Source organism: Pelmatolapia mariae, linkage group LG6 (genome assembly GCF_036321145.2).
Source record: "Pelmatolapia mariae isolate MD_Pm_ZW linkage group LG6, Pm_UMD_F_2, whole genome shotgun sequence".
In the NCBI taxonomy this organism is placed as follows: Eukaryota; Metazoa; Chordata; class Actinopteri; order Cichliformes; family Cichlidae; genus Pelmatolapia; species Pelmatolapia mariae.
The window spans coordinates 20712663-20736081 of NC_086232.1; the positions used below are offsets into that span (position 1 = coordinate 20712663).

The following is a 23419-nucleotide window of genomic DNA, read 5'->3' on the forward strand; positions in this document are numbered from 1 at the left end:
TAATTACAAACCCCTCTTTTTTTATCCAGTTGCCAGCGCTGTTATTTGTATAATTACACACATGACCAGGTTGGTAATAATAACCTACAGATTTTATTTTTTTTTTAAACATAAATATTTGAAATGACTCCTCGAAGACATATATTTACTTTTATTTATTTATTTTTACAGTGTTTTTTTAAATGTATTTTCACACTTGCAGGTTGCGGATCAGTTACGTCTCCGAGTCAGCTATTGCGCGAGAGGAGACGATGATGAAGCAGAACTGACACCAGGTCAGTTTTTCTGGAACCAACCAAAGACGGAGGAAACGCGTCACTTCTTCGATGGTGACGTGGCAGCTTGGAAAAATACCTCTTCCCGGTTGTTGTGCTAGATAGGCTGCTCAGCTCCGGTCTCCTCCATCCGCTAGACGCACCTGACCCACGAACAGATACCTCTACAAGTAAATAAACCGGGTTAGGTGTTGTATTTGCTTTTTTTGGTTGTTTTTCTAAAGAGGTACCGTTTGAATTAGCTGCTGACTGCTGCCAGGCATGGAGACTCTCGGCAACTCGAACAAGAAACAGAAGCTAACCAACACTGCAGAAAGCTGGGTGAGTTTTTCTCTCTCTCCCAAGATGTGTTAATTCAACGCACCGTTTCATCATATCCGTCCACATCCACAAACAAGTTGCTTCTGAGCTAACTGCCTAACCAGGCTCAGTAAGCTAGTTAGCGACACTTTTGTTACACGTTAGTTGCAAGCTAAAGCTAGTCTTACGAGTAAAGCTTTGGGTAATAAAAGTAATCACGAATCAACTGCTACCACCCCCGGTAATGATGGCAGGGGCTTTGACTGATTTGAGTTACAGCATTTCCAGGTGTGATAACATTACCTTGGTGGTACAGGCAGACTGTGCTGTGCTTCTTTGTGTAATTTCTCTGCTACATAACGCTGCAGCACAGTATTGTCATTCATCACCGTCTTCCACATTTGAACACACAATGTAATTTCAGAAAAACACAACAACCCGAAATTTTCTATTAAAGCTTCTGAATTGTTAAATAATTGCCTAAATAATCTGTCATCTGTAATCTGCAAATAATTTATAATCTGTCAAACAGGAATGCTATAAAGTTATTTTGAGCCAGAAAGAACAATCTTAACACCTTTCTTTCTAGCCAAAAGGGCAGCAGAAATTGCAACAAGTATAAAATTTCACAGTCGTGTAGAGATATTTGAAGTGGCTGAAAAGGACTGGATTGATTGACAACCCAGGAAATAAACTGCAGCATGAATATTTCATCTTTAAAAATGTCTGATGTATTGAAGATGAAATAAGAAGCTTTGAGAGGAAATGTGGACAAAATGAAGCGAGGTGGAGGTGTGTCGCAGGTTTATCTGGTTTGAATGTCACACACTGTTGCAGCTCTGTCACAGCATGGCACTAGCAGTGTGCATCCTGTAGCTGCAGCTTAACATGTGGCAACAATAATAATGGATAAACAAGAACAGTCACCCGATGAAGTCAACAGAACCACATCATCCACGAAAAGCAGAGATGAGATTCAAGGACCACACCGTTTTTAGTAAATTAGGAAAGTTTTTGCATTGATAAATAATGTAACTCATCCTTACCTCCTGCTCTGCAGACATAATCTAAGGTGTTGAAAATTATTCAAATAATAGTTTTTCTTTAAAATTTGTATTCACTCGACTGACTTTACATTAAATCTGTATTATTTCAGGGAATGCAACGGGCAACTAATGTCACCTATCAAGCTCATCATGTAAGCCGAAACAAGCGTGGGCAGGTTGTGGGCACAAGAGGAGGCTTTAGAGGATGCACTGTTTGGCTGACTGGTAGGCTGAAAGATGTTATTTATAGAGATTTTAAGTTGGACTTAATGAAGATGTCATTGTTTTCTTAGTTTAACCCTTTGTTTTTCTTCTGTGTAAAGGTTTGTCTGGTGCAGGGAAGACCACAGTGAGCATGGCTCTGGAGGAGTATCTTGTGTGTCATGGTATCCCTTGCTACACACTTGATGGGGACAACATCCGTCAGGGGCTTAACAAAAACCTGGGGTTCAGCCCAGAGGACCGTGAAGAGAACATTAGACGTATTGCTGAAGTGGCCCGGCTTTTTGCTGATGCAGGGCTCGTCTGCATCGCCAGTTTCATCTCTCCCTACAGCAGGGTGAGTGGCTCCTCAAAGAAGGCGTCAGTTGAATGAGACAAAGAGATGATGACAATGAGAAGTGTGCCTAGATCTCAGTGGTATTTCAGTAAATTAGGCTCTTAATTTGTCACCATCATCAGTACACCAAGCTAAGTTTGGGTCTCACTTTTTGTCTTTCATATTTATACATAGTTTTGTATGTTATTATCATCCATCAGGATCGCCTCAATGCCAGAAAGATCCATGAGGCTGCTGGGCTACCTTTCTTTGAGGTGTTTGTGGATGCCCCACTGGACGTATGTGAGCAGAGGGATGTGAAGGGGCTTTACAAGAGAGCCAGAGCAGGGGAGATAACAGGTACAGTATGATTACTTCCAAGGAAGTTTTTTTTTTTTTTTTTGGTTGCGTTTGCATACGTGTATTTCTGTCTGTAAATATGAGCACTGAAATATTTTGGATGAATTCAGAAAAAACTTTGTACAGATGTAGAGCTGCGTCATGTCAAGAGTCCAATAAATTTTGGTCAATTAAATTAAAATTAATTCAAGTTAAGGTCCACTTAATGATTAATTGGTAGAAAACTTTTTAAAAAGACTTATAACTTAGAAACTGTGTGTCTTACAAGTGTGGCCGGTATTGTCAACATACAGAAAGTACCATATAAAGATTTAAATTATCACGCCACATTTGACCTCTGATCTCTCCTTCAAGGTCAAAATGATAATAGTATATAGAGTAGAGATGGACCGATCCGATATTACGTATCGGTATCGGTCCGATACTGACCTAAATTACTGGATCGGATATCGGCGAGAAATAAAAAATGTAATTCGATCCATTAAATATAAAAAAACACCTCACAAAACTTGCGACACGGCGTAACTCGGCTCATAACCGTAGCACGTCGGAGCAGTGTGCTCACGATAGAGCGGCTGCGTGCCTGGAGCCTTGCTAGCAATCCGGCATTTCATCTCCGAGGAAGTTATCCCAGAGAAAAGTAAAGCAAGTGTGTAAGTTCATCTCTGAAAGTTTGTACAGCGTACCTGCGTTAAGCTTAACAACCGATATATGGAGCGACTGCCTCTCTCTCTCTCTCTCTCTCTCTCCCTCTCCTGCCGCTACTTCATGAAACTGCTTAATGATCAGCTGATCGGCTTTCCTGTCGGGAGTCCGTCTCTCTTCTTTGTTTTTGGCCCACTTTGCACCAGAAAGAGGAAACCAGCAGCTGAACAACAGCAGCACGTTCAACCTTGATAAGCTGTTGTTAGAATTTATTTAATATTACTTTCTACACCAGGATCCTTTTCTACGTAGCTGACGGCTGGTAACTGTGCAGGGGCGGATCTAGCAAAGTTTAGCCAGGGGGGCCGATAGGGCATTAACAGGGAAAAGGGGGCACAAAGACATACTTTTCTTTCTTATTCTCATTTAAAATGTCTAGCTTTTAATAAATAGATATCCGAATCTTACACCCAAAGTTTTAATCTGATGTAAAATGTATAGAAGTCCATTACTTTATATACTAACTGTTAAGTCTAATATACCCTAGTAAGCTATAGTGCTTTTTCCATTGGGAAGATACCATCTGTGCAGTTTGCAATTCTATTGAAGAAAGACATTGAATCTATTTAGTTATTCTTGAAAAATAATTTAATTCTGTGCATTTTATTTCACACTGCATCAAATAAAAGTTGATTACTTCGATTAAGCATCATGAGGTGGAGGGTGGGGGGTGGTTACCTATTTTTTTTTTTTTTGCTGGGAGTTTGCAACCCTATTAGTTAGGTTGCTTAATATTTCTGCTAAGTACTCTTTAAAATACCAGAATAGGAAGGATGGTGCAGGTTTAAGTTTATTAGATTGATCAGTACTGCTGAACTATGAAATATTTTGGGTGCAGTGTATTTTTTACATACAGGTATAACAGAATAGCTTTAGTGTTGTTGTTTATTTAAACTTGAGTATGAACTTATACAAAATGCAGCAATATATTAAAAAACAATTTTATTGATTAAAAAACACACTATATCGGATTCATATCGGTATCGGCAGATATCCAAATTTATGATATCGGTATCGGTATCGGACATAAAAAAGTGGTATCGTGCCATCTCTAATATAGAGCTATTTATGAAAACTATGTTTCTTACTACCATTGTTTGTACTGACAACAGACCGGCATATAGGGAATGATATATGGGAACTGTAATTATAACATTATAATTTGCACCCAAATATCATGTCACATTTGGCCTCTGGTCTCACTTTTACATTTTACACCAGGCTGTCTTTCAAGTTGACCTCCAAAATGTATAAAATATAAAATATCATAATGTAGTATAATATCATATTATAAGCTCAACTTATTAATGTCCAGTTATTTACAAATCATTACCTATTATCTATGATCTACACTTACATGTTTATACAGTAAACATCTAGCATGTAAAACTTTACAGAGTTTTACTGTGCTACAAAATTCTTAAAGTATATTTAAAATGAACAAAGAATACATGTTTAGAAAATACAATACTGTTCCTTTAAAAGTAAGTTCTGCACCGAGCGTGAGCTTTGCGCTCTTGGAGAACATCTAGTTTATCTTGTTTTTGTAGCTCATGAGGTTTATGTTAACTGAGTGATATAAATTTTTGAATTTATATATTACATTTATTTATTTTTTACCTGCCTGTATGATTGTATGTTATGTGTATGGTTGGTGTGAAACACTTAATGCATGTACCTTTTTAGAGCTAAAATGTTGGGTCAAAATGTGCTCTCAACTATTCTTTAGCTCAGCAGGCAAGCAAGCATGCACCATATTTCAACAGTCTGACTACTGCTTGTGAAATATATGTTCAGTCTACCTCATTTCCTTGCTTTTGCATTTTGTTTGTACTGAGGCTTATCACTTCTGATTACACCGAAATAAGAAACGATCTGATTCATTGTTGTAGGAGGAAGTGGTTCTTCTGCATGCATGTGATGTTAACTCTGTTTAAGCAAAGTCCTTTTCTAGAGCTGACAGCTTCACATTTTTTGTCCCTTACACCACCCTTACCTCATAGTTTATTCTCGTAGACACGATTTGGATGTTTACATGTGGCCTTCATCAGGCTCTTCAGACTTTTCATATTTTCTGTGAAGAAAGTGATTTTTTTCCCAGAAACAGTATTTAAAAGACAGGATGTGTGGATATTACATTTATAATCGGATGTAAGAAACAAGGATTTGTTTTTAATTAAAGCTAACTTCAACCATGGCTCGAAACAGACGTTACCCTTATGAAATGGTTTCCTTATCAGTGGATATTTTCTGTCTCAATCTCTCTGAAACACATCTGTTTGACAGCTTAACTATCACACAGATGTGTTTAATAGTATGAATTTTAAATTGGAGCTCTGTATTTCATATTGTGTTCATCTCAAACATATAAAAATACAAAAATAGGAAAAAATAACCTGTTGCTTAGGTGTAAATATTATTTTATTTAAAAACAAAACAGAGTTCAGACTGTGCTTTTTTTTCTTTTTTCTTTTTGGTAATCAGGTTTTACTGGCATTGACTCGGAGTATGAGAAGCCAGAGGCACCAGAGCTGGTGCTGAAGACCGACTCCTGCAGCGTGAACGAGTGCATACAGCAGCTCATTGACCTTCTTCAGGAGAGGGTGAGGAGAGGAAATATCTGGTGCTGATGCTATTTTTCTTTTTCCAATTAGCTCCCTCATCTTTTACACCACCATCACAGGTTAAGCTGGAGCCTATAAGTTCAGACTTAATGCATTACAGTGCTGTTGTTTTTCTGTGAGCCACTAGATGGCAGGAAAGTATCACATTTGTATGGATGTTGATGCTAATGCATCTCCACTTTTTTATATATATATATATATATACAAATTCCTTTACCAGCATCTTCATTATGTATGATGTTTTGGAATAATTTCGTTATACCTATTAATTTGACATCCCGATTTTAAACTTTGCAGGATATAGTTCCTGTCGATGCTTCGTATGAAGTGAAAGAGCTGTACGTTCAAGAGAACAAACTGGATCTGGCCAAAGCTGATGCAGAGACACTTCCTGCTGTACAGATTGGGAAGGTGAATATCTCAATATCACAAAGCGTTTTAATAAGTAAAGCTAAATGATAATTGTTTTGTTATCCGAGTATCCTCTGATAGATTTACCTTTTCTCTGCTGTATGTGACTGTTTAATCCTCAGGTGGACATGCAGTGGGTGCAGGTGCTGGCTGAAGGCTGGGCCACTCCTCTCAATGGTTTCATGAGAGAGAGAGAGTTTTTGCAATGTCTTCATTTTGACTGCCTGTTGGATGGTAAGATTATTATATATTCACAGGAAACTCATTAAACATGTGGCTGGGCATTAGGTGGAGTTTAATGCTGACACAATAATTACCCAAAACAGCAAATGGCTTTCTGTTTGAACTGAAATAGAGAAAATATCCAGTGAGTGGCAGTTCTCTGGGTCAGAAGCTGATTGGAGGGAACCAGTAATTTAAATAATTACTCATTACAACCAAAGTGTGCAGAAGAGCATCTCTGAATGCACAACATGTGGAAACCTGAAGCAGATGTGCTCAGAATTTTGTATAAACAACATGAAAGTGTCTACTCATCAGTTCATAATGGTGGTGGTGTTGTAATGGTCTGAGGGATGTTTTCTTGGCACACTTTAGGCCCCTTTGTAACAACTGAGCATCATTTAAACACCACAGCCTGAATGTTGTTGCTGACCATAACCATTCTGTTATGACCAGTCAAACTGGTTTCTTGAACATGGCAGTGAGATCACTGTACTCAAATGTCCTCTGCAGTCACCAGATCTCAATCCAAAACTTTGGGATGAGGTGGAACAGGAAGTTTGCATCATGGATGTGCAGTCGACAAATCTGCAGAAACGCCGTGATGCTGTCATGTCAACAAAATCTTTGAGGAATGTTTCCAGCACCTTGTTAAATCTGTGCCACGAAGAATTATGGCAGTTCTGAAGGCAAAAGGGGATCCAAAACAGTACTAGCAAGGCATATGTAATGAAGTGGATAGTAAATGTATTTATGCATGCTCACAATATTCATATTTTATACATATTTTAAGCATGCTGTATAAGTTTGTGTATAGATTAGAAGTTATGAGTCACTTTGCTGTTAGTCCTGAGGACTGGAATGTGGAGGACAAAACTTGTGCATTGATCAACACTACACACAGCCATTTCCCATTGTCACCATGTTCCAGAGGTTTGACAGTTGGAGGATTGATTACACACAATTTATGCTAAAACTGGTCAGGAAGCATAGAACTGCAAGTTCTGCTAATCAAGTAGTTGACAAAACAGAAACCCCAATATATTCATTTTGTGTCTCCCTCGTTTGGACATTTGGCAGGCTTGTGTGTGCATTTTATTGGAACCAGCTGTAAGCTCTACTTTGTGACAGAGGGGACCAAAGGAGGGTCCAGGGAGAGTTGGGGCTAGCAGCAGTCGCAGTTTCACAATTTTTTATTTTTATTTTTTTTTTAAATATAGATATATATATATTTTTTTAGCTGATCTGTGAAAAACGTGCTGGTCTCAATATGTTCATCAACGTGCATGGTGAAATAAATGCCGCAAAAGACTGCTGTGACTAACCATATTAACTCATGAGTGAGAGAGGGTCTGGCTCCAGTGTAGAGTAAGGATATTTATTCTCCAGCTTCTTAAATTGCAGCCTTGAAGACTCACTGTATTCAGTGGTTGAAACATATATTCCACATTTAGCCTGAAGCCGTACAACGTTATACTTTACAAGAATGGTCGGGATATTTTGTTGCACATTCCCAGTCTCTGGGCATTTTAACCTGCCTTTTGTGTGTTGCCTAATCTTAGTGTCTTTGGACTTTTCAAAAAAATTTAAAGCAGATACAATTTACATTTCTGGCAATTTAAAAATATTTTTAGAATTTTTGTTCCAAATTTATCAAAAACCCAAAGTAAAATCAGTCATTTACAAGATTTCTACAACACCTGTAATTACTGAAAAACTCCCTCGGGAAACTATTAACACTGATAATTTCATCAATAATTCAGTTGACCAGGACACACTTGAACTCCTTGACGAGCAAATGATCTGAAATGTCTGAAAAGTTTTTAGGCTATTTCAGATTCTGGATTGTTTCTTTTTCCATAAATCAGCATTTGTCACCCCATAGGTGGCGTGATCAACCTCTCTGTGCCTGTCGTGCTGCCAGTGTCAACTGCAGATAAAGAGCGTTTGGATGGCGCGACAGCTATGGCCCTGGTCTACGAGGGTAGGCGAGTGGCCATCCTTCGTAATCCTGAGTTTTACGAACATCGAAAAGAAGAGCGCTGTGCTCGGCAGTGGGGAACCACCTGCAAGGACCACCCTTACATCAAGGTCAGTGCCTGTGAGGAGTGGTGCATTCAACCTTCTAGTTTTTGCTCAGTGAAGCAGGGCGGGATATTGGCAATGATCTCCCGTCTAGAATTCATTTGAATTGTGGTGTTGTAGTGGCTGTTTATTTGGCTAACTCTGTGTTCACATGTGAAATTATGGGGCAGTTAAGAGGGTTAAACAGAGTGGATACGTATGTATATGTTGGCCCCCTCCTTTGATTTATCCACATTGACATCATGTTTTCCATTCACTTTTGTTAGGAAAATCAATACGGACTTTCCTATGCTGTTGATCTCTCCAGAGAATAAGGCTGTTAAGCATCATTCGTGACTCTTATCGGGTCAGCAGTGGACAGGTTGGAGTAATTAGAGTGTGGAAAACAAATCACAACATGATCCTGAAAACATCTTAAACAGAGCCAAGTGGTTATTGATCGCCTTACGTAGACACCCGTGCTGCTGACAACATTCAGATTTGTATGTATAGTTTGCCAGACCAAATTGAAATCAGGGTGTTTGCAAAGTATGGATATCAAAGCATATTCACGTGATAAATTACATATCAACAAAATAAGCAACATGGATTTCTCTTTGTCATCTTCAGCTTTTCATTTGTGGCCTTTCTGTTTTGGTTCTCTCTGTCTCGGCACGGGAGCTTTGCTGTGTTTGCTGCTTAGTCTGTAGAAAATTGTCTCTTTGTATCAAATCAGCATTGCACAGCCCAGTCAGTAAGTCCAGGGGCTGTCTCATAAATGCCAGTGGAGACAGGTGAAACACATCTCCAATAGCAGCCAGAATTAATTCGATTTACTTCTTGATGTTTATAGCAGTTCTCAAAATTTATTGTGGAACTTCAGTTTCTTCCATCGTCAGGCACTCAACACTGTTTCCTTGGAAGTGAAATAGTGTAATATGCACACGGTAAATGCATTCACTATTTGTAAAACTGTTGATATTTTCCAGGGCCTGTGCCAATAGACTGCACCTGTACTATTCGTGCAGGTATCCTCATGTTGCACACAGTCAAAAGAAAAAAGGCTACCCCATGAAGCTTGGGTTGTCACTACCAGGTGCTTTAGCTAAGGGATGGCATCACTTTAAATAAAAAACCAAGGGTGACCTCTGTTTGTATTAAGAAGACGTAAGCCAAATATCCATAGACAGCTAGCACTTGCTCCCCAGCAGGGATAGCCTGAACAATGTTGGATACACATCCTGTTCACTTGATTTCCACAGTTTCTTATCTCACAGCCAAAAGTAATATCCCATCAACAAACAAAAACAGAGCTCAGATTAGCATGCAGTCTTTTTTTAGCCTGTCCGTCTGGATTGAATGATAGGCTGCAAAATCTAGGCATTCTGACTGAGAGCTCTACAGTAGGCTAACCACCCTGTAAGCTTTAGCGTGTAACTATTCATATTAGAGATGAAGAGACTTTCATAATTCAATCCAGAACTATTTTACACCCCATGAACCACTCAACTATTAAATGCATACACGTAACATTTAGTACATGTTTCATGAAAAAAAGGCACAAATGTAAAGATCATTCCTTGGCTGTTCAGGCTTTTTAAACATTTTTTAAATGAATTCTCTCCTGCTGGGAAGATTGAATTTACAATATGGGCTAGTATGTTAGAAATGGTATGGAAGCTGAGCCTTGGCGAAACTACTGAAGACCATCTGCAGAGCTCCAGACTGTCTGTCTCAGAGTACTGTGTGATAAACACGCTGCATGTGAAAGCAAACTGCCTCCCTGGATTCGGCACTGATAGAACACAGATCCCAGCTGGCCTTTGTGCATTGCTTATGGAAAGACTGAATAGGCGGAGGAGTGGAGTTTTTCTCAGTCTGTCAGGACGCCCAGTGTAATCACTTGATCTTTTTGGTCCACCCTCGTATTGCAGGTGTTATATTTGGATCCAGAGTCTCTTGCTCAGCCTCCAACTAAATGTGTTTGAGATTGTACTGCTCAATTGCCAGCTTCCACCTTTTTGCTCACCCAGCCCATCTCCAAGTAGATCGAGGAATTGTTTCCATGTGTCTCTTATCAAGCGCTGTGGGGCTCAGGTAGACGCTCTGGTGTGCTAATGTCCTGAAATGATCTGGCTTAAAGTGTCAATGGGTTGATGGAAAGCAGCAGAACTTTTTGGTGTTGGTGACACAGTTTGTTTTTAATTTCACCTTAGTAAACTTTTAAAAGTGGCTGTTTTGTGGATTAGTGCAGTCTGCTTATTGGCAAAGGTTTAAGTCAAAATTAATAATCTTTGTGGTATCTAGTGATTTCGCACTCTTGGGTCAGACTTACTTTTAACCTCTGGCTTAACAGCTCTCTTAATATCGCACCACTATTGGCAGTTTTTTTTTTTTTTTTTAAATTTTCAAAGTTTTCCTTCTTTCACCTTATTCATAATGGAGTCTGGCATGGTAATGTGTTTTGAGATGTATTAGAACCTGCAGGCTTCATGAATTGATACCATGACTCCTTAGTGTCAACACCTGATGTCTCATTTCTGGATTTAGGCACATGCCGCATGCTCTGTGTTTCCCGAACCGTCGTTCTTTATCCACTTTAACTTATCATGTGTTCAGCCTGCTCTAATTAAGCTCTCACTCATTAGAGTGTATGTATGTATACACGAGTGAATGTTTAACTCCCAACACCAGAACCAATCTGTCAGCACACCCCTTCCTTCATGACTACAACGTTCTGATCCAGGCTCTATTCTGCTCCACAGAACACGTTGTTAATCCACACGCTTCCTGTTTGCCTGTCTGTCACTCAGACATGAAATCCGCGGCGCTGGAAGCTATGGTGTGGTTTATTTGGCTAGGGCCCCCTTTTACAAGTGAAGTCATAGAGAAATTATAATGGGTAAACATTGCAGATTTAGACCTCCTGCTTTCATACAGCCTTGTAGACGTTTTGTTTTCTGTTGACTTATGTTGGCAAAATCGGTGGTGATTTGCCTATCCTATTGTTAAGCACTATCAGTGCTGTAAAGCGTATGTCGTGACTTTTATCGGGTGAGCAGCAGACAAGCTGGAGCACTTGAGGACAAGTGGTTATTGATCGCATCACGTAGACACCTTCTCTGCTGACAAGATTCAGATTTCTATATATAGCTTGCCAGCTCAAACTGGAATCAGTGTGTTTGTAAAGTATGGATATCAAAGAGTATTCAGATGATAAATTACATATCAACAAAATAATGACATAGACAGTTTTTTTTTTTTTTTATCCACTTATTGTTTTCATTTTTATTTTTGGCCTTATTTGAGTTCACAGTCTAAATGCTGGAGTTGTGATGCGTTTGCTGCTTGGTCTGAAATTTGTCACTTTGTATCACATTAACAATGTGCAGGCCAGTGTTTTCAGTAACTCTAGCTACAGTCTCAAAAGTGCCACAGGAAGCAGGCGGAAGATATTGCCTGAAACAATAGCAGCCTTTGCCTGGATCCTTCCTGAGCACTTTGGTGACATTGTTGGATGAATCTCACGAGGGGAAAATTTCTCTGCGCTGTGGTCATGAGCTCATCCCCAGGTTTCGTTGCGGAATGCAATCTGATTTTGTCTGTTATTGAAATTAACAAATGCTGAGGGGAAAGCACAGCAGAGTTTTGTTGGCTGTTTAACAACTCACCAAGACTTTGATTTATTTCGTTTTGTCCTTTTGCAACTGGGTAATAACTCAGGGGTTTATTTGAATTCACCCTGGACTGGTTCCAACAGAGTGAGACTTTTAAAGAGCGGTGTCTTAAATCTGGTTTATGTTTGTGTTGCGTTCACCGTCACGATCACTGTGGCTCTTATTTCAGATGGTGATGGAAAGCGGGGACTGGCTGGTCGGTGGTGACCTGCAGGTTCTGGACAAGATCTGTTGGAATGACGGTCTCGACCAATACCGACTGACACCCACTGAGCTCAAACAGAAGTTCAAAGAAATGAATGCAGGTATTGGGACAATATCTGTTTGTTTATTTTCTGTCAGAGCTAAATTAACCCAGTGATGAAATTCTGAACCAGGGAGAGTGATGGTAATGTCCCAGTATTTATAAACAGCTACCTTCCTTTTCTTTTAAAACGAGAGGAAAACTTTAAGCAGTCTGTTGCCTTCAGTCCACTCACTTGTTTGTTTATTTGGTAAATAAATAAGAGCATCACAGTAGGAAGGTCCCAAGAGAAAAGACTACAGTGTTATTCAGCACTTCATCAATAATACACAGACTGTATGTGGTTCATGTGCATGAAGCAACTAGATGATTTCTGTGTGTAGATGATTTTTTTTTGTTTGCTTTGCGCAGATGTGCGCAGATGTGTTTGATTGCCGTTTAACAAACTTGTTGTATCCTTTTTCTCTGTTTAGATGCTGTATTTGCCTTTCAGCTGCGTAACCCTGTCCACAACGGGCATGCTCTCCTGATGCAGGACACCCACAAGCGTCTGATCGAGCGAGGCTACCGTCGGCCTGTTCTGCTGCTCCACCCACTAGGAGGTTGGACCAAAGATGATGACGTGCCACTGCCTTGGAGAATGAAGCAGCATGCTGCTGTGCTGGAGGAGGGCGTTCTGAATCCAGAATCTACCATTGTTGCCATTTTTCCCTCACCCATGATGTATGCAGGGCCAACTGAGGTAATGATTATCAAGAATGTTTGAGGTTTCTTCAAACAAGGCATCAGGTTCACATCAAAAGTGATAGAGAACAAAAGCGTGGCTGCAGCTCTGAATAATAACAACAGGCAGAAAAGGAAGTGGGCTGTCGCATGATTTCTTTGCAAATTTCTGAGAGTGAAAAATGGCAGGAAAGGAGATTTACAGTTGTCTTGAGGCGCTCTGTTTAACGTTTTCATGCCATACACAAACCTCTGTGTGTGACTGATCGTAGCTGAGAATCTTTTAATCACTCACTTATGATAATCAGAAAGATATGTTACAAATTATTGAGAGCAGATTGCAGGATGGTGGATCTCAGCCTGCGAATTTAATCAGTTTCTAATTCTGAAAGGGAGATTTTTGAAAACTGTGCATGGTCGCAAGCTGAGTATAGTTTTTCTGACTTGGTTTTCCACAGAGAAATAGAACCTCCTCTTCATTATTACAATTTCAAAGTATTCTTTAGCCCATTAAAGGCTTGCTGTTAGCTCAGTCTTATCTAAAAATCATGGGCAACATGTAGAAACCTAATGGCAGTAGTAATAGTAATTTTCAAGGCAAAAAGTCCAGTTTTTGATGTTATTGATAATGAAAAACAGCAACAGCTTAAGAGAAAAGAAAGTCCTAAGGGGAGCGATTATTGCAGGCTGGCTGAACTTGTGTGGAGTTGATGTCTTCCTAAAGGTGAAAATGGTAAAAGTAGCTTTTTTTTTTTTTCTTTCCCAGATATATCAGACATATTTGGGAAAGTAATTATTGCTAATTGGTAGACACTGAAGATGTGCACATTATATCCTGTTATGCTACAGTCACACTCTAGGGAAAAACAATGGAACAACCAAAGTTAATGTGACCGTGTGCAATAAACGTGCAGTTCCATCACCTTTGAAATGGTTGCTTTGAAGACAAGGACCAGGTTTGTGATCACTTGCAGTCAGTTGCCGCCTTCAAAGTAACTGTGGTGCGTCAAGGCAGCAATAAAATGGCAATGTGTTGCACTCAGTCTGCTTTCAGTGAGTTAGTGAATGGGGTCAAGTTGGCAATTACATGCAATCTGTTTGTGATAATATACCAATTAAGCATGATAAATCAGTGAAAACAACCAATTGTTGCTGTCTACATACACAGAAATTTGTTACATTCAGAGTCTAGCCAGAACCTCACAGATCTGAAATGATAATTTAGAAATTCCTCCAAATGGTGCTCTGCAGCATTGCTTTTGTATGAGAATATAACCAAAATCTGCAGCTAGTTGAGCTGAGCACCCTCAAGCAAAGAGTCGAGTTGTGCTTATTTTTGTAGACCAGGGGTCGACAACCTGCGGCTCCAGAGCCGCATGCGGCTCTTTAGTCCTTATAGTGCGGCTCCGCGTGGTTTGGTAAAATAAATTAGAAGTATTTAGCTGAAGTGTATTTTATTTTATTTATGTTAGTTCTTTTTTAACTTGTAGTTCTAAATTGGAAGATTATTGTGATATTGAAATATAAAAATAAAATTATATTCTGTTATTTTTTCATCGCTTAAAATAAGCATCACACTCGCGGAAGCTGGTATACCCGCCGAAACGCCATGCATTTATCAAGACTTTCAACCCCAGGTAGGCCAATTATGGATCTTCGGATCCACATTATGTCAGCAGCTGTTCTCCACTGTGAACTATGTTAAAGACAAACACCGCTCACGCCTCACAGATGACAGCTTACAGTCCTGCGTAAAGATGAAAGTGACTTCGTACGGCCCCGATTTGCAGACGCTGTGCGCAGAGGTTCAGGAGCAGAAGTCCCATTGTAAACATGTCACGGCAGACCCGACGATGTTTCCATGAACATGCTTTTCAGCATCTCTTTATAGACTACTTTTCACACACGGTTGCTGTACGCATACAGCCGGCTGTAGCGTTTCAGCTCACAGCCCGACACAGACCAACACAACAGATAGCACAGACGTTAAGGCGGCAAGGCGTGATTGCAGGTGCCGCTCAGGTGCGTCCGCCTCCCCTGCAGCGGCACTGCAGACCACGCCCCGCCACACACATTGACCAGGTAAAATACATATTTAGGCAGAATTTTGCAAATATCTATTTTTCTTTTTTTAGCAGCATAGTGCTTTTTTTCCAATTATTTTTTAAAAGTCAGGTCAAGGCTCCAAAAGCCCAAAGGCGATATAAGGGTGGCGGCTCACAACAGTTTTTGTTTGCTACATGGATCATTTTAGTTCAGCTGGGTGTCTTTCCTTTTGTTATATTTCTTTAAGAGTTCAAAATGTGTTAATTACATAAATAAAATGTAATTTTCTCTGTAGCACTGCATGGATTTCATAAGCAACACACCTTAGTTGTTCACACAAAGCATAAAGGTAAAAAACAATATATACCGTGTTATCTTCATTTTAGATGTCAAAAAGTATTTGCGGCTCCCAGTGTTTTCTTTTGCGTGGAAACCGGGTCCAAATGGCTCTTTGGGTGTTAAAGGTTGCTGACCCCTGGTGTAGACTGACTCGGATTGAAATGTGTTGGCAGTCTGTCTGCATTTATAAATGAGATGGCAGATAGTTGCAAACCTTCATCAACCTGCGTGAGAGTGAATGCAGTCAGTCTCTGTCAGATTGAGACCATTTGGAGACATGTTGCAGTCCTCCAACCAGTCGTCCCGCACCTTGCGATGGAGGAGTGATTCTGGCAACCACCAGTTTTTCCTAGTTGCAGAAAGGTTGCTGTGCTATTTTGACTGTAGTGTGATTGAGCTATTAGCAGTGACATTGTTGCTGCTTTCATTACCCAGATTGCTGTGTTTTAGTACAGTCTTGCACACTTGTCATAAAGACTTATTGTGTGTCTTTATAAATTCCACACAAGTGGAGCAGTGTTAGTTTCACAGCTATAGCATTTTCTTTTTTCTCTCTGTCCACAGGTTCAGTGGCATTGCAGAGCACGAATGGTGGCCGGTGCCAATTTCTACATTGTAGGTCGTGACCCTGCAGGCATGCCTCACCCTGCCACAGGAAAGGACCTGTACGAGCCCACTCACGGAGCCAAGGTGCTCACCATGGCTCCGGGCCTCATCACCCTTGAAATTGTTCCATTTAAGGTTGCTGCTTACAACAAGGTCAAAAGGGCAATGGATTTTTATGATCCAAAAAAGTGAGTACTTTTGTCGAAGGTTTTTCATTTAAGAAAAAGCTTTTCCATTTTGTTTTCCTTTGTTTTAAATCAATTTATTACAGAGATGGTTCACAGGCAGCGCTCACTCACATTAAATTACATTTGTAGATTTTGTCCAGAGTAATACTTCACATTTAGGCCAATTAGAGTGAGCAGCCTAAACAGAAATTATATTCCTTAAATTAATTACTCATTAGGCCTGTCTTGTATGCAAAAAAAAAATCCTCAGTTTTCTTTCTTGCTTTCTTCTTCACTCTGTGCCCTAAAAAGCTGAGCCAAGAATAACAGCAATTGTTTTTCATTCGTATACAGTTAAAAGCTTTTGTGCAACACTACAGGCTTTGATGTTGCTCAAAATTACAGAGACCTGCCATTAATTACAGTCTGTATATGGACACTGCACATTGTGACTAACAACAATCATGCAATTTATTTGCCTTTCCTGCAGTCTGATGCAGCCTGTTCCATCAGGTTGTGCAACTTGGGTTGTGTTCAGCCAGCAGCGTTAAAACTAAATATTGCAGCACTAATCAAAAGATTGGCTTTGTTTTCCATGATGCATGTTTATGATGTAAAGTCCAAAGTGAAGTGCCGATCAGGCACATCTAGTTCTTCTGTGAATCGAAGTATGCTGCCTCCTTGAAACAGTTTGTTTTAAAATGTTATCAGCAGATTTCGTTAAGCAATCGTTGGCTTTGAAGTGACACCACTGGCTTGGTGCTCTGCATGTGAAACATTTACTTGACAGAAAATTTCTGTTGTCTGATTATCTAAATAGGATGTGAGGTTTTGTGTTAAAATGGAACGTGTGCTTGAATTATTTTAAGCAACTGACAGTTTAGATTATAACCTAAACAGAAAAAAACCAAAGGGAAAAAAATAACTTGCCACATACACAAGTGTTAAATGAACATGTATGAAAACAATTCCGTACACATCATAATGTGTCAAAGTTTGCATGGAAGACGCTGCAGACTTTGACGCTGCCTGCAGAAAAATTGCACTTTCTGAAATGTGGAGCTTTTACTTTGAAGGAACTGTTTGTATTGCACTTTCTGCTCAGTGGGTAGCTGGCAGGTGTTTGCAGAAACGTGTGCATCTTCCATGCAAACTATGTGGGACTGCAGCAAACTGTTAGCGAGCAGTGCAAGGACGAGGAGGTTTTTGGAGTAGCGAGTATTTGTTTACACAGTGCATTTTTACCTAATGACTGTCAGGAACCTCTAGCAACCATACTGCTGACTGTTCTCTGAAGCCTCGAGCAAACGGACTTTATTTTATTTATTTTTTTCAAAATATTACCTCATATTTTATATTTTGTCCATTTTTATATTAATGCTAATGCCAGACATTCAATACAACTCAGCTTCTAAAATCTGCAGTCGTCACTCAGTTTGATTTATGATCTTCTACTCTTTCAAGCACGGTGCCCTTGCCACATTTTAGGTTTAATATGGGCACTCATTTTAATCACAGCACCCCTCAGTCTTTCTCTGAAGCATAATGGCTCAGACCACGGAAGGCTGTTTCTAATTTGACACTGTATAACTTGTTCTCTGAAGAATTTGCCTGGAGCTCCTTTACCTTACTTTCACTGTTTCTTAATGTTTCAGAGCCACAAGATGTGCGCTTTCATGTGATAACAATTTAGCGTTTTAAATAGCACGACTTTGACCCTCTCTGAATGTGAGCCCAGTTCAGATAAGTGTGAATGTCTGCTAACAAGATGTTTAAAGTCTTGATTATCCCTCAGAGTAATTTATAAATGAGGATAGCCTGGGCTACACTTAGCACTGGTCTAAGATGAAGACTGTCCTTGGCTGACTGCTTCACACAGCACTGTTCAGAACTTTTCATGTGACCTCAAATGTGCAGCGAGAAACCATCAATCATAAAAATATAAAGTAGAGGATCTCAGAACGTGTGAAAGATACTTAAAAAAACGTTTGGAGAGGAGAATTCAGTCTCGATATTAGAAAGCATTTCTGTTGTGCAGACAGTGAGTCTGACAGTTTGATTGTATTGTGTGTTACCCAAAAGTGGTGATGCTTATTTTTTATTATCCATCCATTTTCTTAACCGCTCGTCCAATTCAGGGTCATGAGGGGACTGGAGCTTATCCCAACTGTGATCGGGCAAAAGAAGGGCTACACCCTGGACTGGTTGTCAGTCTGTCAGAGTGTTCATACCTACAGCCAATTTAGAGTCACCCTAACATGCATAACAGTCTTTGGACTGAAATACGGGAATGCTTAAGCAGGCTCTGGATTCCAGGACCAAAGACTATTTTTCTATGAGGTGACGGTGCTAACCACTGAACCACTGTGCCGCCCTCCTGTTTCTTTAATTGGAATAATTTAAATCTGTATTAGAATCAGTCAAGGTTGCATTAAACTGCAAGCCGTAAAAGCTTAATAACTGTCATTTTAAGATGCCACAAATCATGGTTATTGTAGTTAACTGAAACTAACACTAGGAGAGAAAAAAATCATTTTAGTTAACTAAAATGAAAATTAAAACTTGACTACTGAAAAAGATTAAAAATGATTTTGTGAACTTGGAAGACTCAAATAAAATTATTGAGGTAAAACGGTTAGTTTTTATATACATTTTGCCTCTGACATATAACCTGCAACAATAACTATTAAAAAAACTAAAACTAGTGCTGAAACTAATAAAAACAACACTAAAAACAAACTTTCTCTAAACAATAAAAACTGAACTGCAACAGGAAAATGCACTCTGGAAACTCGACTGAATTAAAAAGATAAAAGTCAAAATGAAATAAAACTTTTTTTTTAAACTAATAACAAAATCATACGTAATATAAACCATAAATCAGACGTTTTCTTGACAGTGTTGTTTTTAAAAAACTAAACCTTTTGCCTTTGAATGGGAAGAACAAACCAACAAAAGGGTTTCTGAATTAAGTCCACCAGCCAACTGGGATATTTCTGTGTGGGTTCTCTCAGGATACTCCATTTTCCTCCAAAAGTCCAAAAACATGCACGTTAGGATAACACCCAGACTTCCTTATATATTCAGCTTACTGACATACCTGTTTATTTAGGCTTTTTGCAGGTTTTATGCAGCGCTTCCCTTCAAGGCAGTCTCAGGGGAAACACTGTTAATACTGTTCATGTAGCATCTAGCTCTAGAACCTCAGTAAGCACAGTTTGCCCTGCGACAGAGGGAAATGCATGTGAGGTCTGTGAGTTCACTCAGAAGATGCTTCAATTAAAATCAAATCACTGAAGAATGTTGCATGATCACAAATACAGGGTCTATCAAATCTGATTGTAAAATATAAACTGTGTCCCCCGCCAGACGCACGGCATTTGTCCATACTAGAGATGGACCGATCCGATATTACGTATCGGTATCGGTCCGATACTGACCTAAATTACTGGATCGGATATCGGCGAGAAATAAAAAATGTAATCCGATCTATTAAATATCAAAAAAGCATCTCAAAAAACTTGCGAGATGGCGTAACTCGGCTCATAACCGTAGCATGTCGGAGCAGTGTGCGCCACCTGATAGAGCGGCTGTGTGTATTTGGAGCCTAGCTACCAAACCAGCATTTCATCTCCGAGGAAGTTATCCCAGAGAGAAGTAAAGCAAGTGTGTAAGTTCATCTCTGAATGTTTGTAAAGCATTCCCATGTTAAGCTTAACAACCGATATATGGAGCGACTGCCTCTCTCTCTCCCCCTACCTCTCCTGCTGCTACTTCAATCGATGATCAGCTGATCGGCTTTTCTGTCGCGACTCCGTCTCTCTTCTTTGTTTTTGGCCCACTTTGCACCAGAAAGAGGAAACCAGCGGCTGAACAACAGCAGCACGTTTAAGCTTGATAAGCTGTTGTTAGAATTTATTTAATATTACTTTGTACACCAGGATCCTTTTCTACGTAGCTGACGGCTGGTAACTGTGCAGGGGCGGATCTAGCAAAGCTTAGCCAGGGGGGCCAATAGGGCATGAACAGGGAAAAGGGGGCACAAAGACATACTTTTCTTTCTTATTCTCATTTAAAATGTCTAGCTTTTAATAAATAATTATCCGAATCTTACACCCAAAGTTTTAATCTGATGTAAAATGTATAGAAGTCCATTACTGTATATAGTAACTGTTAAGTCTAATATACCCTAGTAAGCTATACTACTTTTTCCTTTGGGAAGATACCATCTGTGAATTCTGTTGAAGAAAGATGTTGAATCTATTTAATTATTCTTGAAAAATAATTGATTTCTGTGCATTTTTTTTCACCCTGCATCAAATTAAAGTTGATTACATCGATTAAGCATCATCAAGTGGAGGGTGGGGGGTGGTTCCCTATTTTTTTTTTTTGCTGGGAGTTTGCAACCCTATTAGTTAGGTTGCTTAATATTTCTGCTAAGTACTCTTTGAAATACCAGAATAGGGAGGATGGAGTAGGTTTAAGTTAGGCTTTAAGTTAGGTAAGGTTTATTAGATTGATCAGTGTTGCTGAACTATGAAATATTTTGGGCGCAGTGTATTTTTTACATACAGGTATAACAGAATAGCTTTAGTGTTGTTGTTTATTTAAACTTGAGTATGAACTTATACAAAATGCAGCAAGATATTAAAAAACAGTTTTATTGATTAAAAAACACACTATATCGGATTCATATCGGTATCGGCAGATATCCAAATTTATGATATCGGTATCGGTATTGGACATAAAAAAGTGGTATCGTGCCATCTCTAGTCCATACAATAGTCAAGAGAGTTCCCACCAGCTCCTCCTGGTTTCGGCTGTTTTTATTCATTCTCTCTGCTCTCATATGGAGCTTTTTCACTGTAGAAAACAACTGTTTTCACTGTAACTGGCTTAACTGCAAATATCAGATCGTCTAGCCAATGAACACAATGGACCAGGCGGACACAAATATGACTCCAAATAAAAGCCAGCGTTTCTCAGTTACTGCTGTTATCAAGGAGCTGCGATTATATGTTGGAATTTTCTGCAAAGCTTCCCTAACATAGCTGCCTTTTTCCAGTTTAAAACCAGGATTAAAGAAATGCAAATTCTCTCACTTCGTCATGGTTTGCAGCAACAGCTATCGTGAGGCAGACAGCAGCACAACACAGGCGCATAAATCACAGCGCAACATGTTGACAGTCAGCTGCACTGGCCTCCTTTTCCAGCCACCACTGCTATGGCATGCTGATGCTTGCTGGATTGTGTGACATTATCTCTCCTGCCACAGAGTGATTTTGCAGGAATGTCATGCTGTGAGAAATGGTCAGCATATGAAATGTCATTCATAAATATATTCTCATATGCAAACAATCATCATGTCAAATTTCACAGGGTGGGATGTGTCATAAGAGAGTGTCATAAAAGCTTCATTTTGGTTTGCAGAAATGTTAACTGGCCTGCTCCTTGATCCAACTGATTGTAAAAGAGCAGCTGGCTCTGTTGGGCGTGCCGTTGATAGGCATCTTTTCACTGATTGAAGTAGATCTGTTATTCAAAGCTCCCCTGCTTTTTGTGTGTGTCTCTCTCACACTCTCTGTCATTTTGTTTTTAATTACAGCCATCAAGATTACGATTTCATCTCGGGCACACGCATGCGTAAAATGGCTCGCGAGGGAGAGAACCCTCCCGACGGCTTCATGGCGCCCAAAGCCTGGGCCGTGTTGAAAGAGTACTACAAGTCACTGGAGAAGGCCTAAAGGTCGGGTCTCAGCTGGGGGGGAGGAAAAACGTGACAAAAAACACGGGAACACAGTGGTGGTTTCTACTGAGGTTTGGGACCACTCACTCATTTCTATCACAAACTTCACTCACTCTGGCTTCTGTCATGGTTTTAGTCTTATCTGTGTTTTAGCTGTATGTGCTTTATTTAACTAAACCTCTCCTCTGACTATGAAATGTAGAAGCACAGGTCAGTATACTAAAAAGTTCAAGAGAACAAAATAGATATTCTTTACTAACATGATAACTGTAAGTTCTGATCAGTGGTTAAGAGTGTTATTTTTAAACATCCAAATGATGATGAAGAGTCACTGTTGACCAGTACTCAACTATTCAGGAGAAGTTGTTACAATTTGTCCTAGTATTTAAAATGTTACTCAACTCGCTAGAGTCGACTTAACGCTGTACCTTTGTTACTGTGTCTGTACACGCGGGTGTGGTAGTGGCTCAAATGTTACTGTACACAAGTGTTTAAAGTAAAAATTGAGTGCCTTGGTCCTCAAAGTCAGTTCACATGTTCACATTGAAGTTGGACACCTGCCTCTTCTATCACTGGTTGTATTTTTACATTGAAATGGTCCAGTAGGTCAAGAAATTTGTGAAAAACAGATCAGCGGTTTTGTTTTGTTTTTGTTTTTTTATTACCGTACAGTGCAGTCTTTCTTAAACCTGTAGAAAAACGTATCACTCCATTTTAATTTTGCATTTTTGTGTGTTGTTTGTAGTTTTGCTGCTTTGAGATCTATTTACTTTTTTTCTCCCATGTCATGTATTGCTAATATTTTCCATGTGGTTTATTGTGCTTTACCATGGGATCAGATTTGTAATCTTTCCTTGTCCAATAAATCATTTTTAGCCAAAAGAACAATTTGTGTACCTTTTTCTTTCTCTAAACTTAAGTTGTTATATACATTAAGGAACACGTCTTAAGGCACACCAAAGAGATTTATATACATAAAATATTCTCAAAGATTTCTTTTTTTATTTTATTTTAATTGACAGCTAGGAATTTGGTTTATTCAAGAAATTAACTGTTATCTCACTGTGGCTGTTTATATTTTGGCAGCTAAATGCGTCCGCTTGCTTTCAGTCGACTCGGTCATCTGAATGAACAATGAACTCTGGAGATTTACATTTCTCCACTTTAGTGAGCATTGTCTGCTGGAACGTCAGTTCACCCCCCCCCCCCCCCCCCCCCACCCCCCACCCCCCGGTTGGTCATTTTGTATATTGAGCTGTATATTGAATAAGACGGACCTTCTAGTGACCCCAATCAAACTTAAACACACTTGCACGCTGTATAAAA

At 39.5% G+C, this 23419-nt stretch overlaps 1 protein-coding gene across 1 annotated transcript; it reads left to right on the top strand.

Annotated features, from left to right (window-relative positions):
* The first annotated feature begins 338 nt into the window (after nucleotides 1–338).
* papss1 (3'-phosphoadenosine 5'-phosphosulfate synthase 1) lies at nucleotides 339–22981 on the top strand. The gene is made up of 12 exons (XM_063476161.1): nucleotides 339–596; nucleotides 1732–1846; nucleotides 1945–2180; nucleotides 2381–2519; nucleotides 5709–5827; nucleotides 6146–6259; nucleotides 6382–6493; nucleotides 8367–8572; nucleotides 12392–12527; nucleotides 12940–13208; nucleotides 16139–16368; nucleotides 21953–22981. Exons 1-12 carry the CDS (start codon nucleotides 537–539, stop codon nucleotides 22089–22091), a joined length of 1875 nt encoding a protein of 624 aa, XP_063332231.1. The 5' UTR covers nucleotides 339–536; the 3' UTR covers nucleotides 22092–22981.
* Nucleotides 22982–23419: the final 438 nt, after the last annotated feature.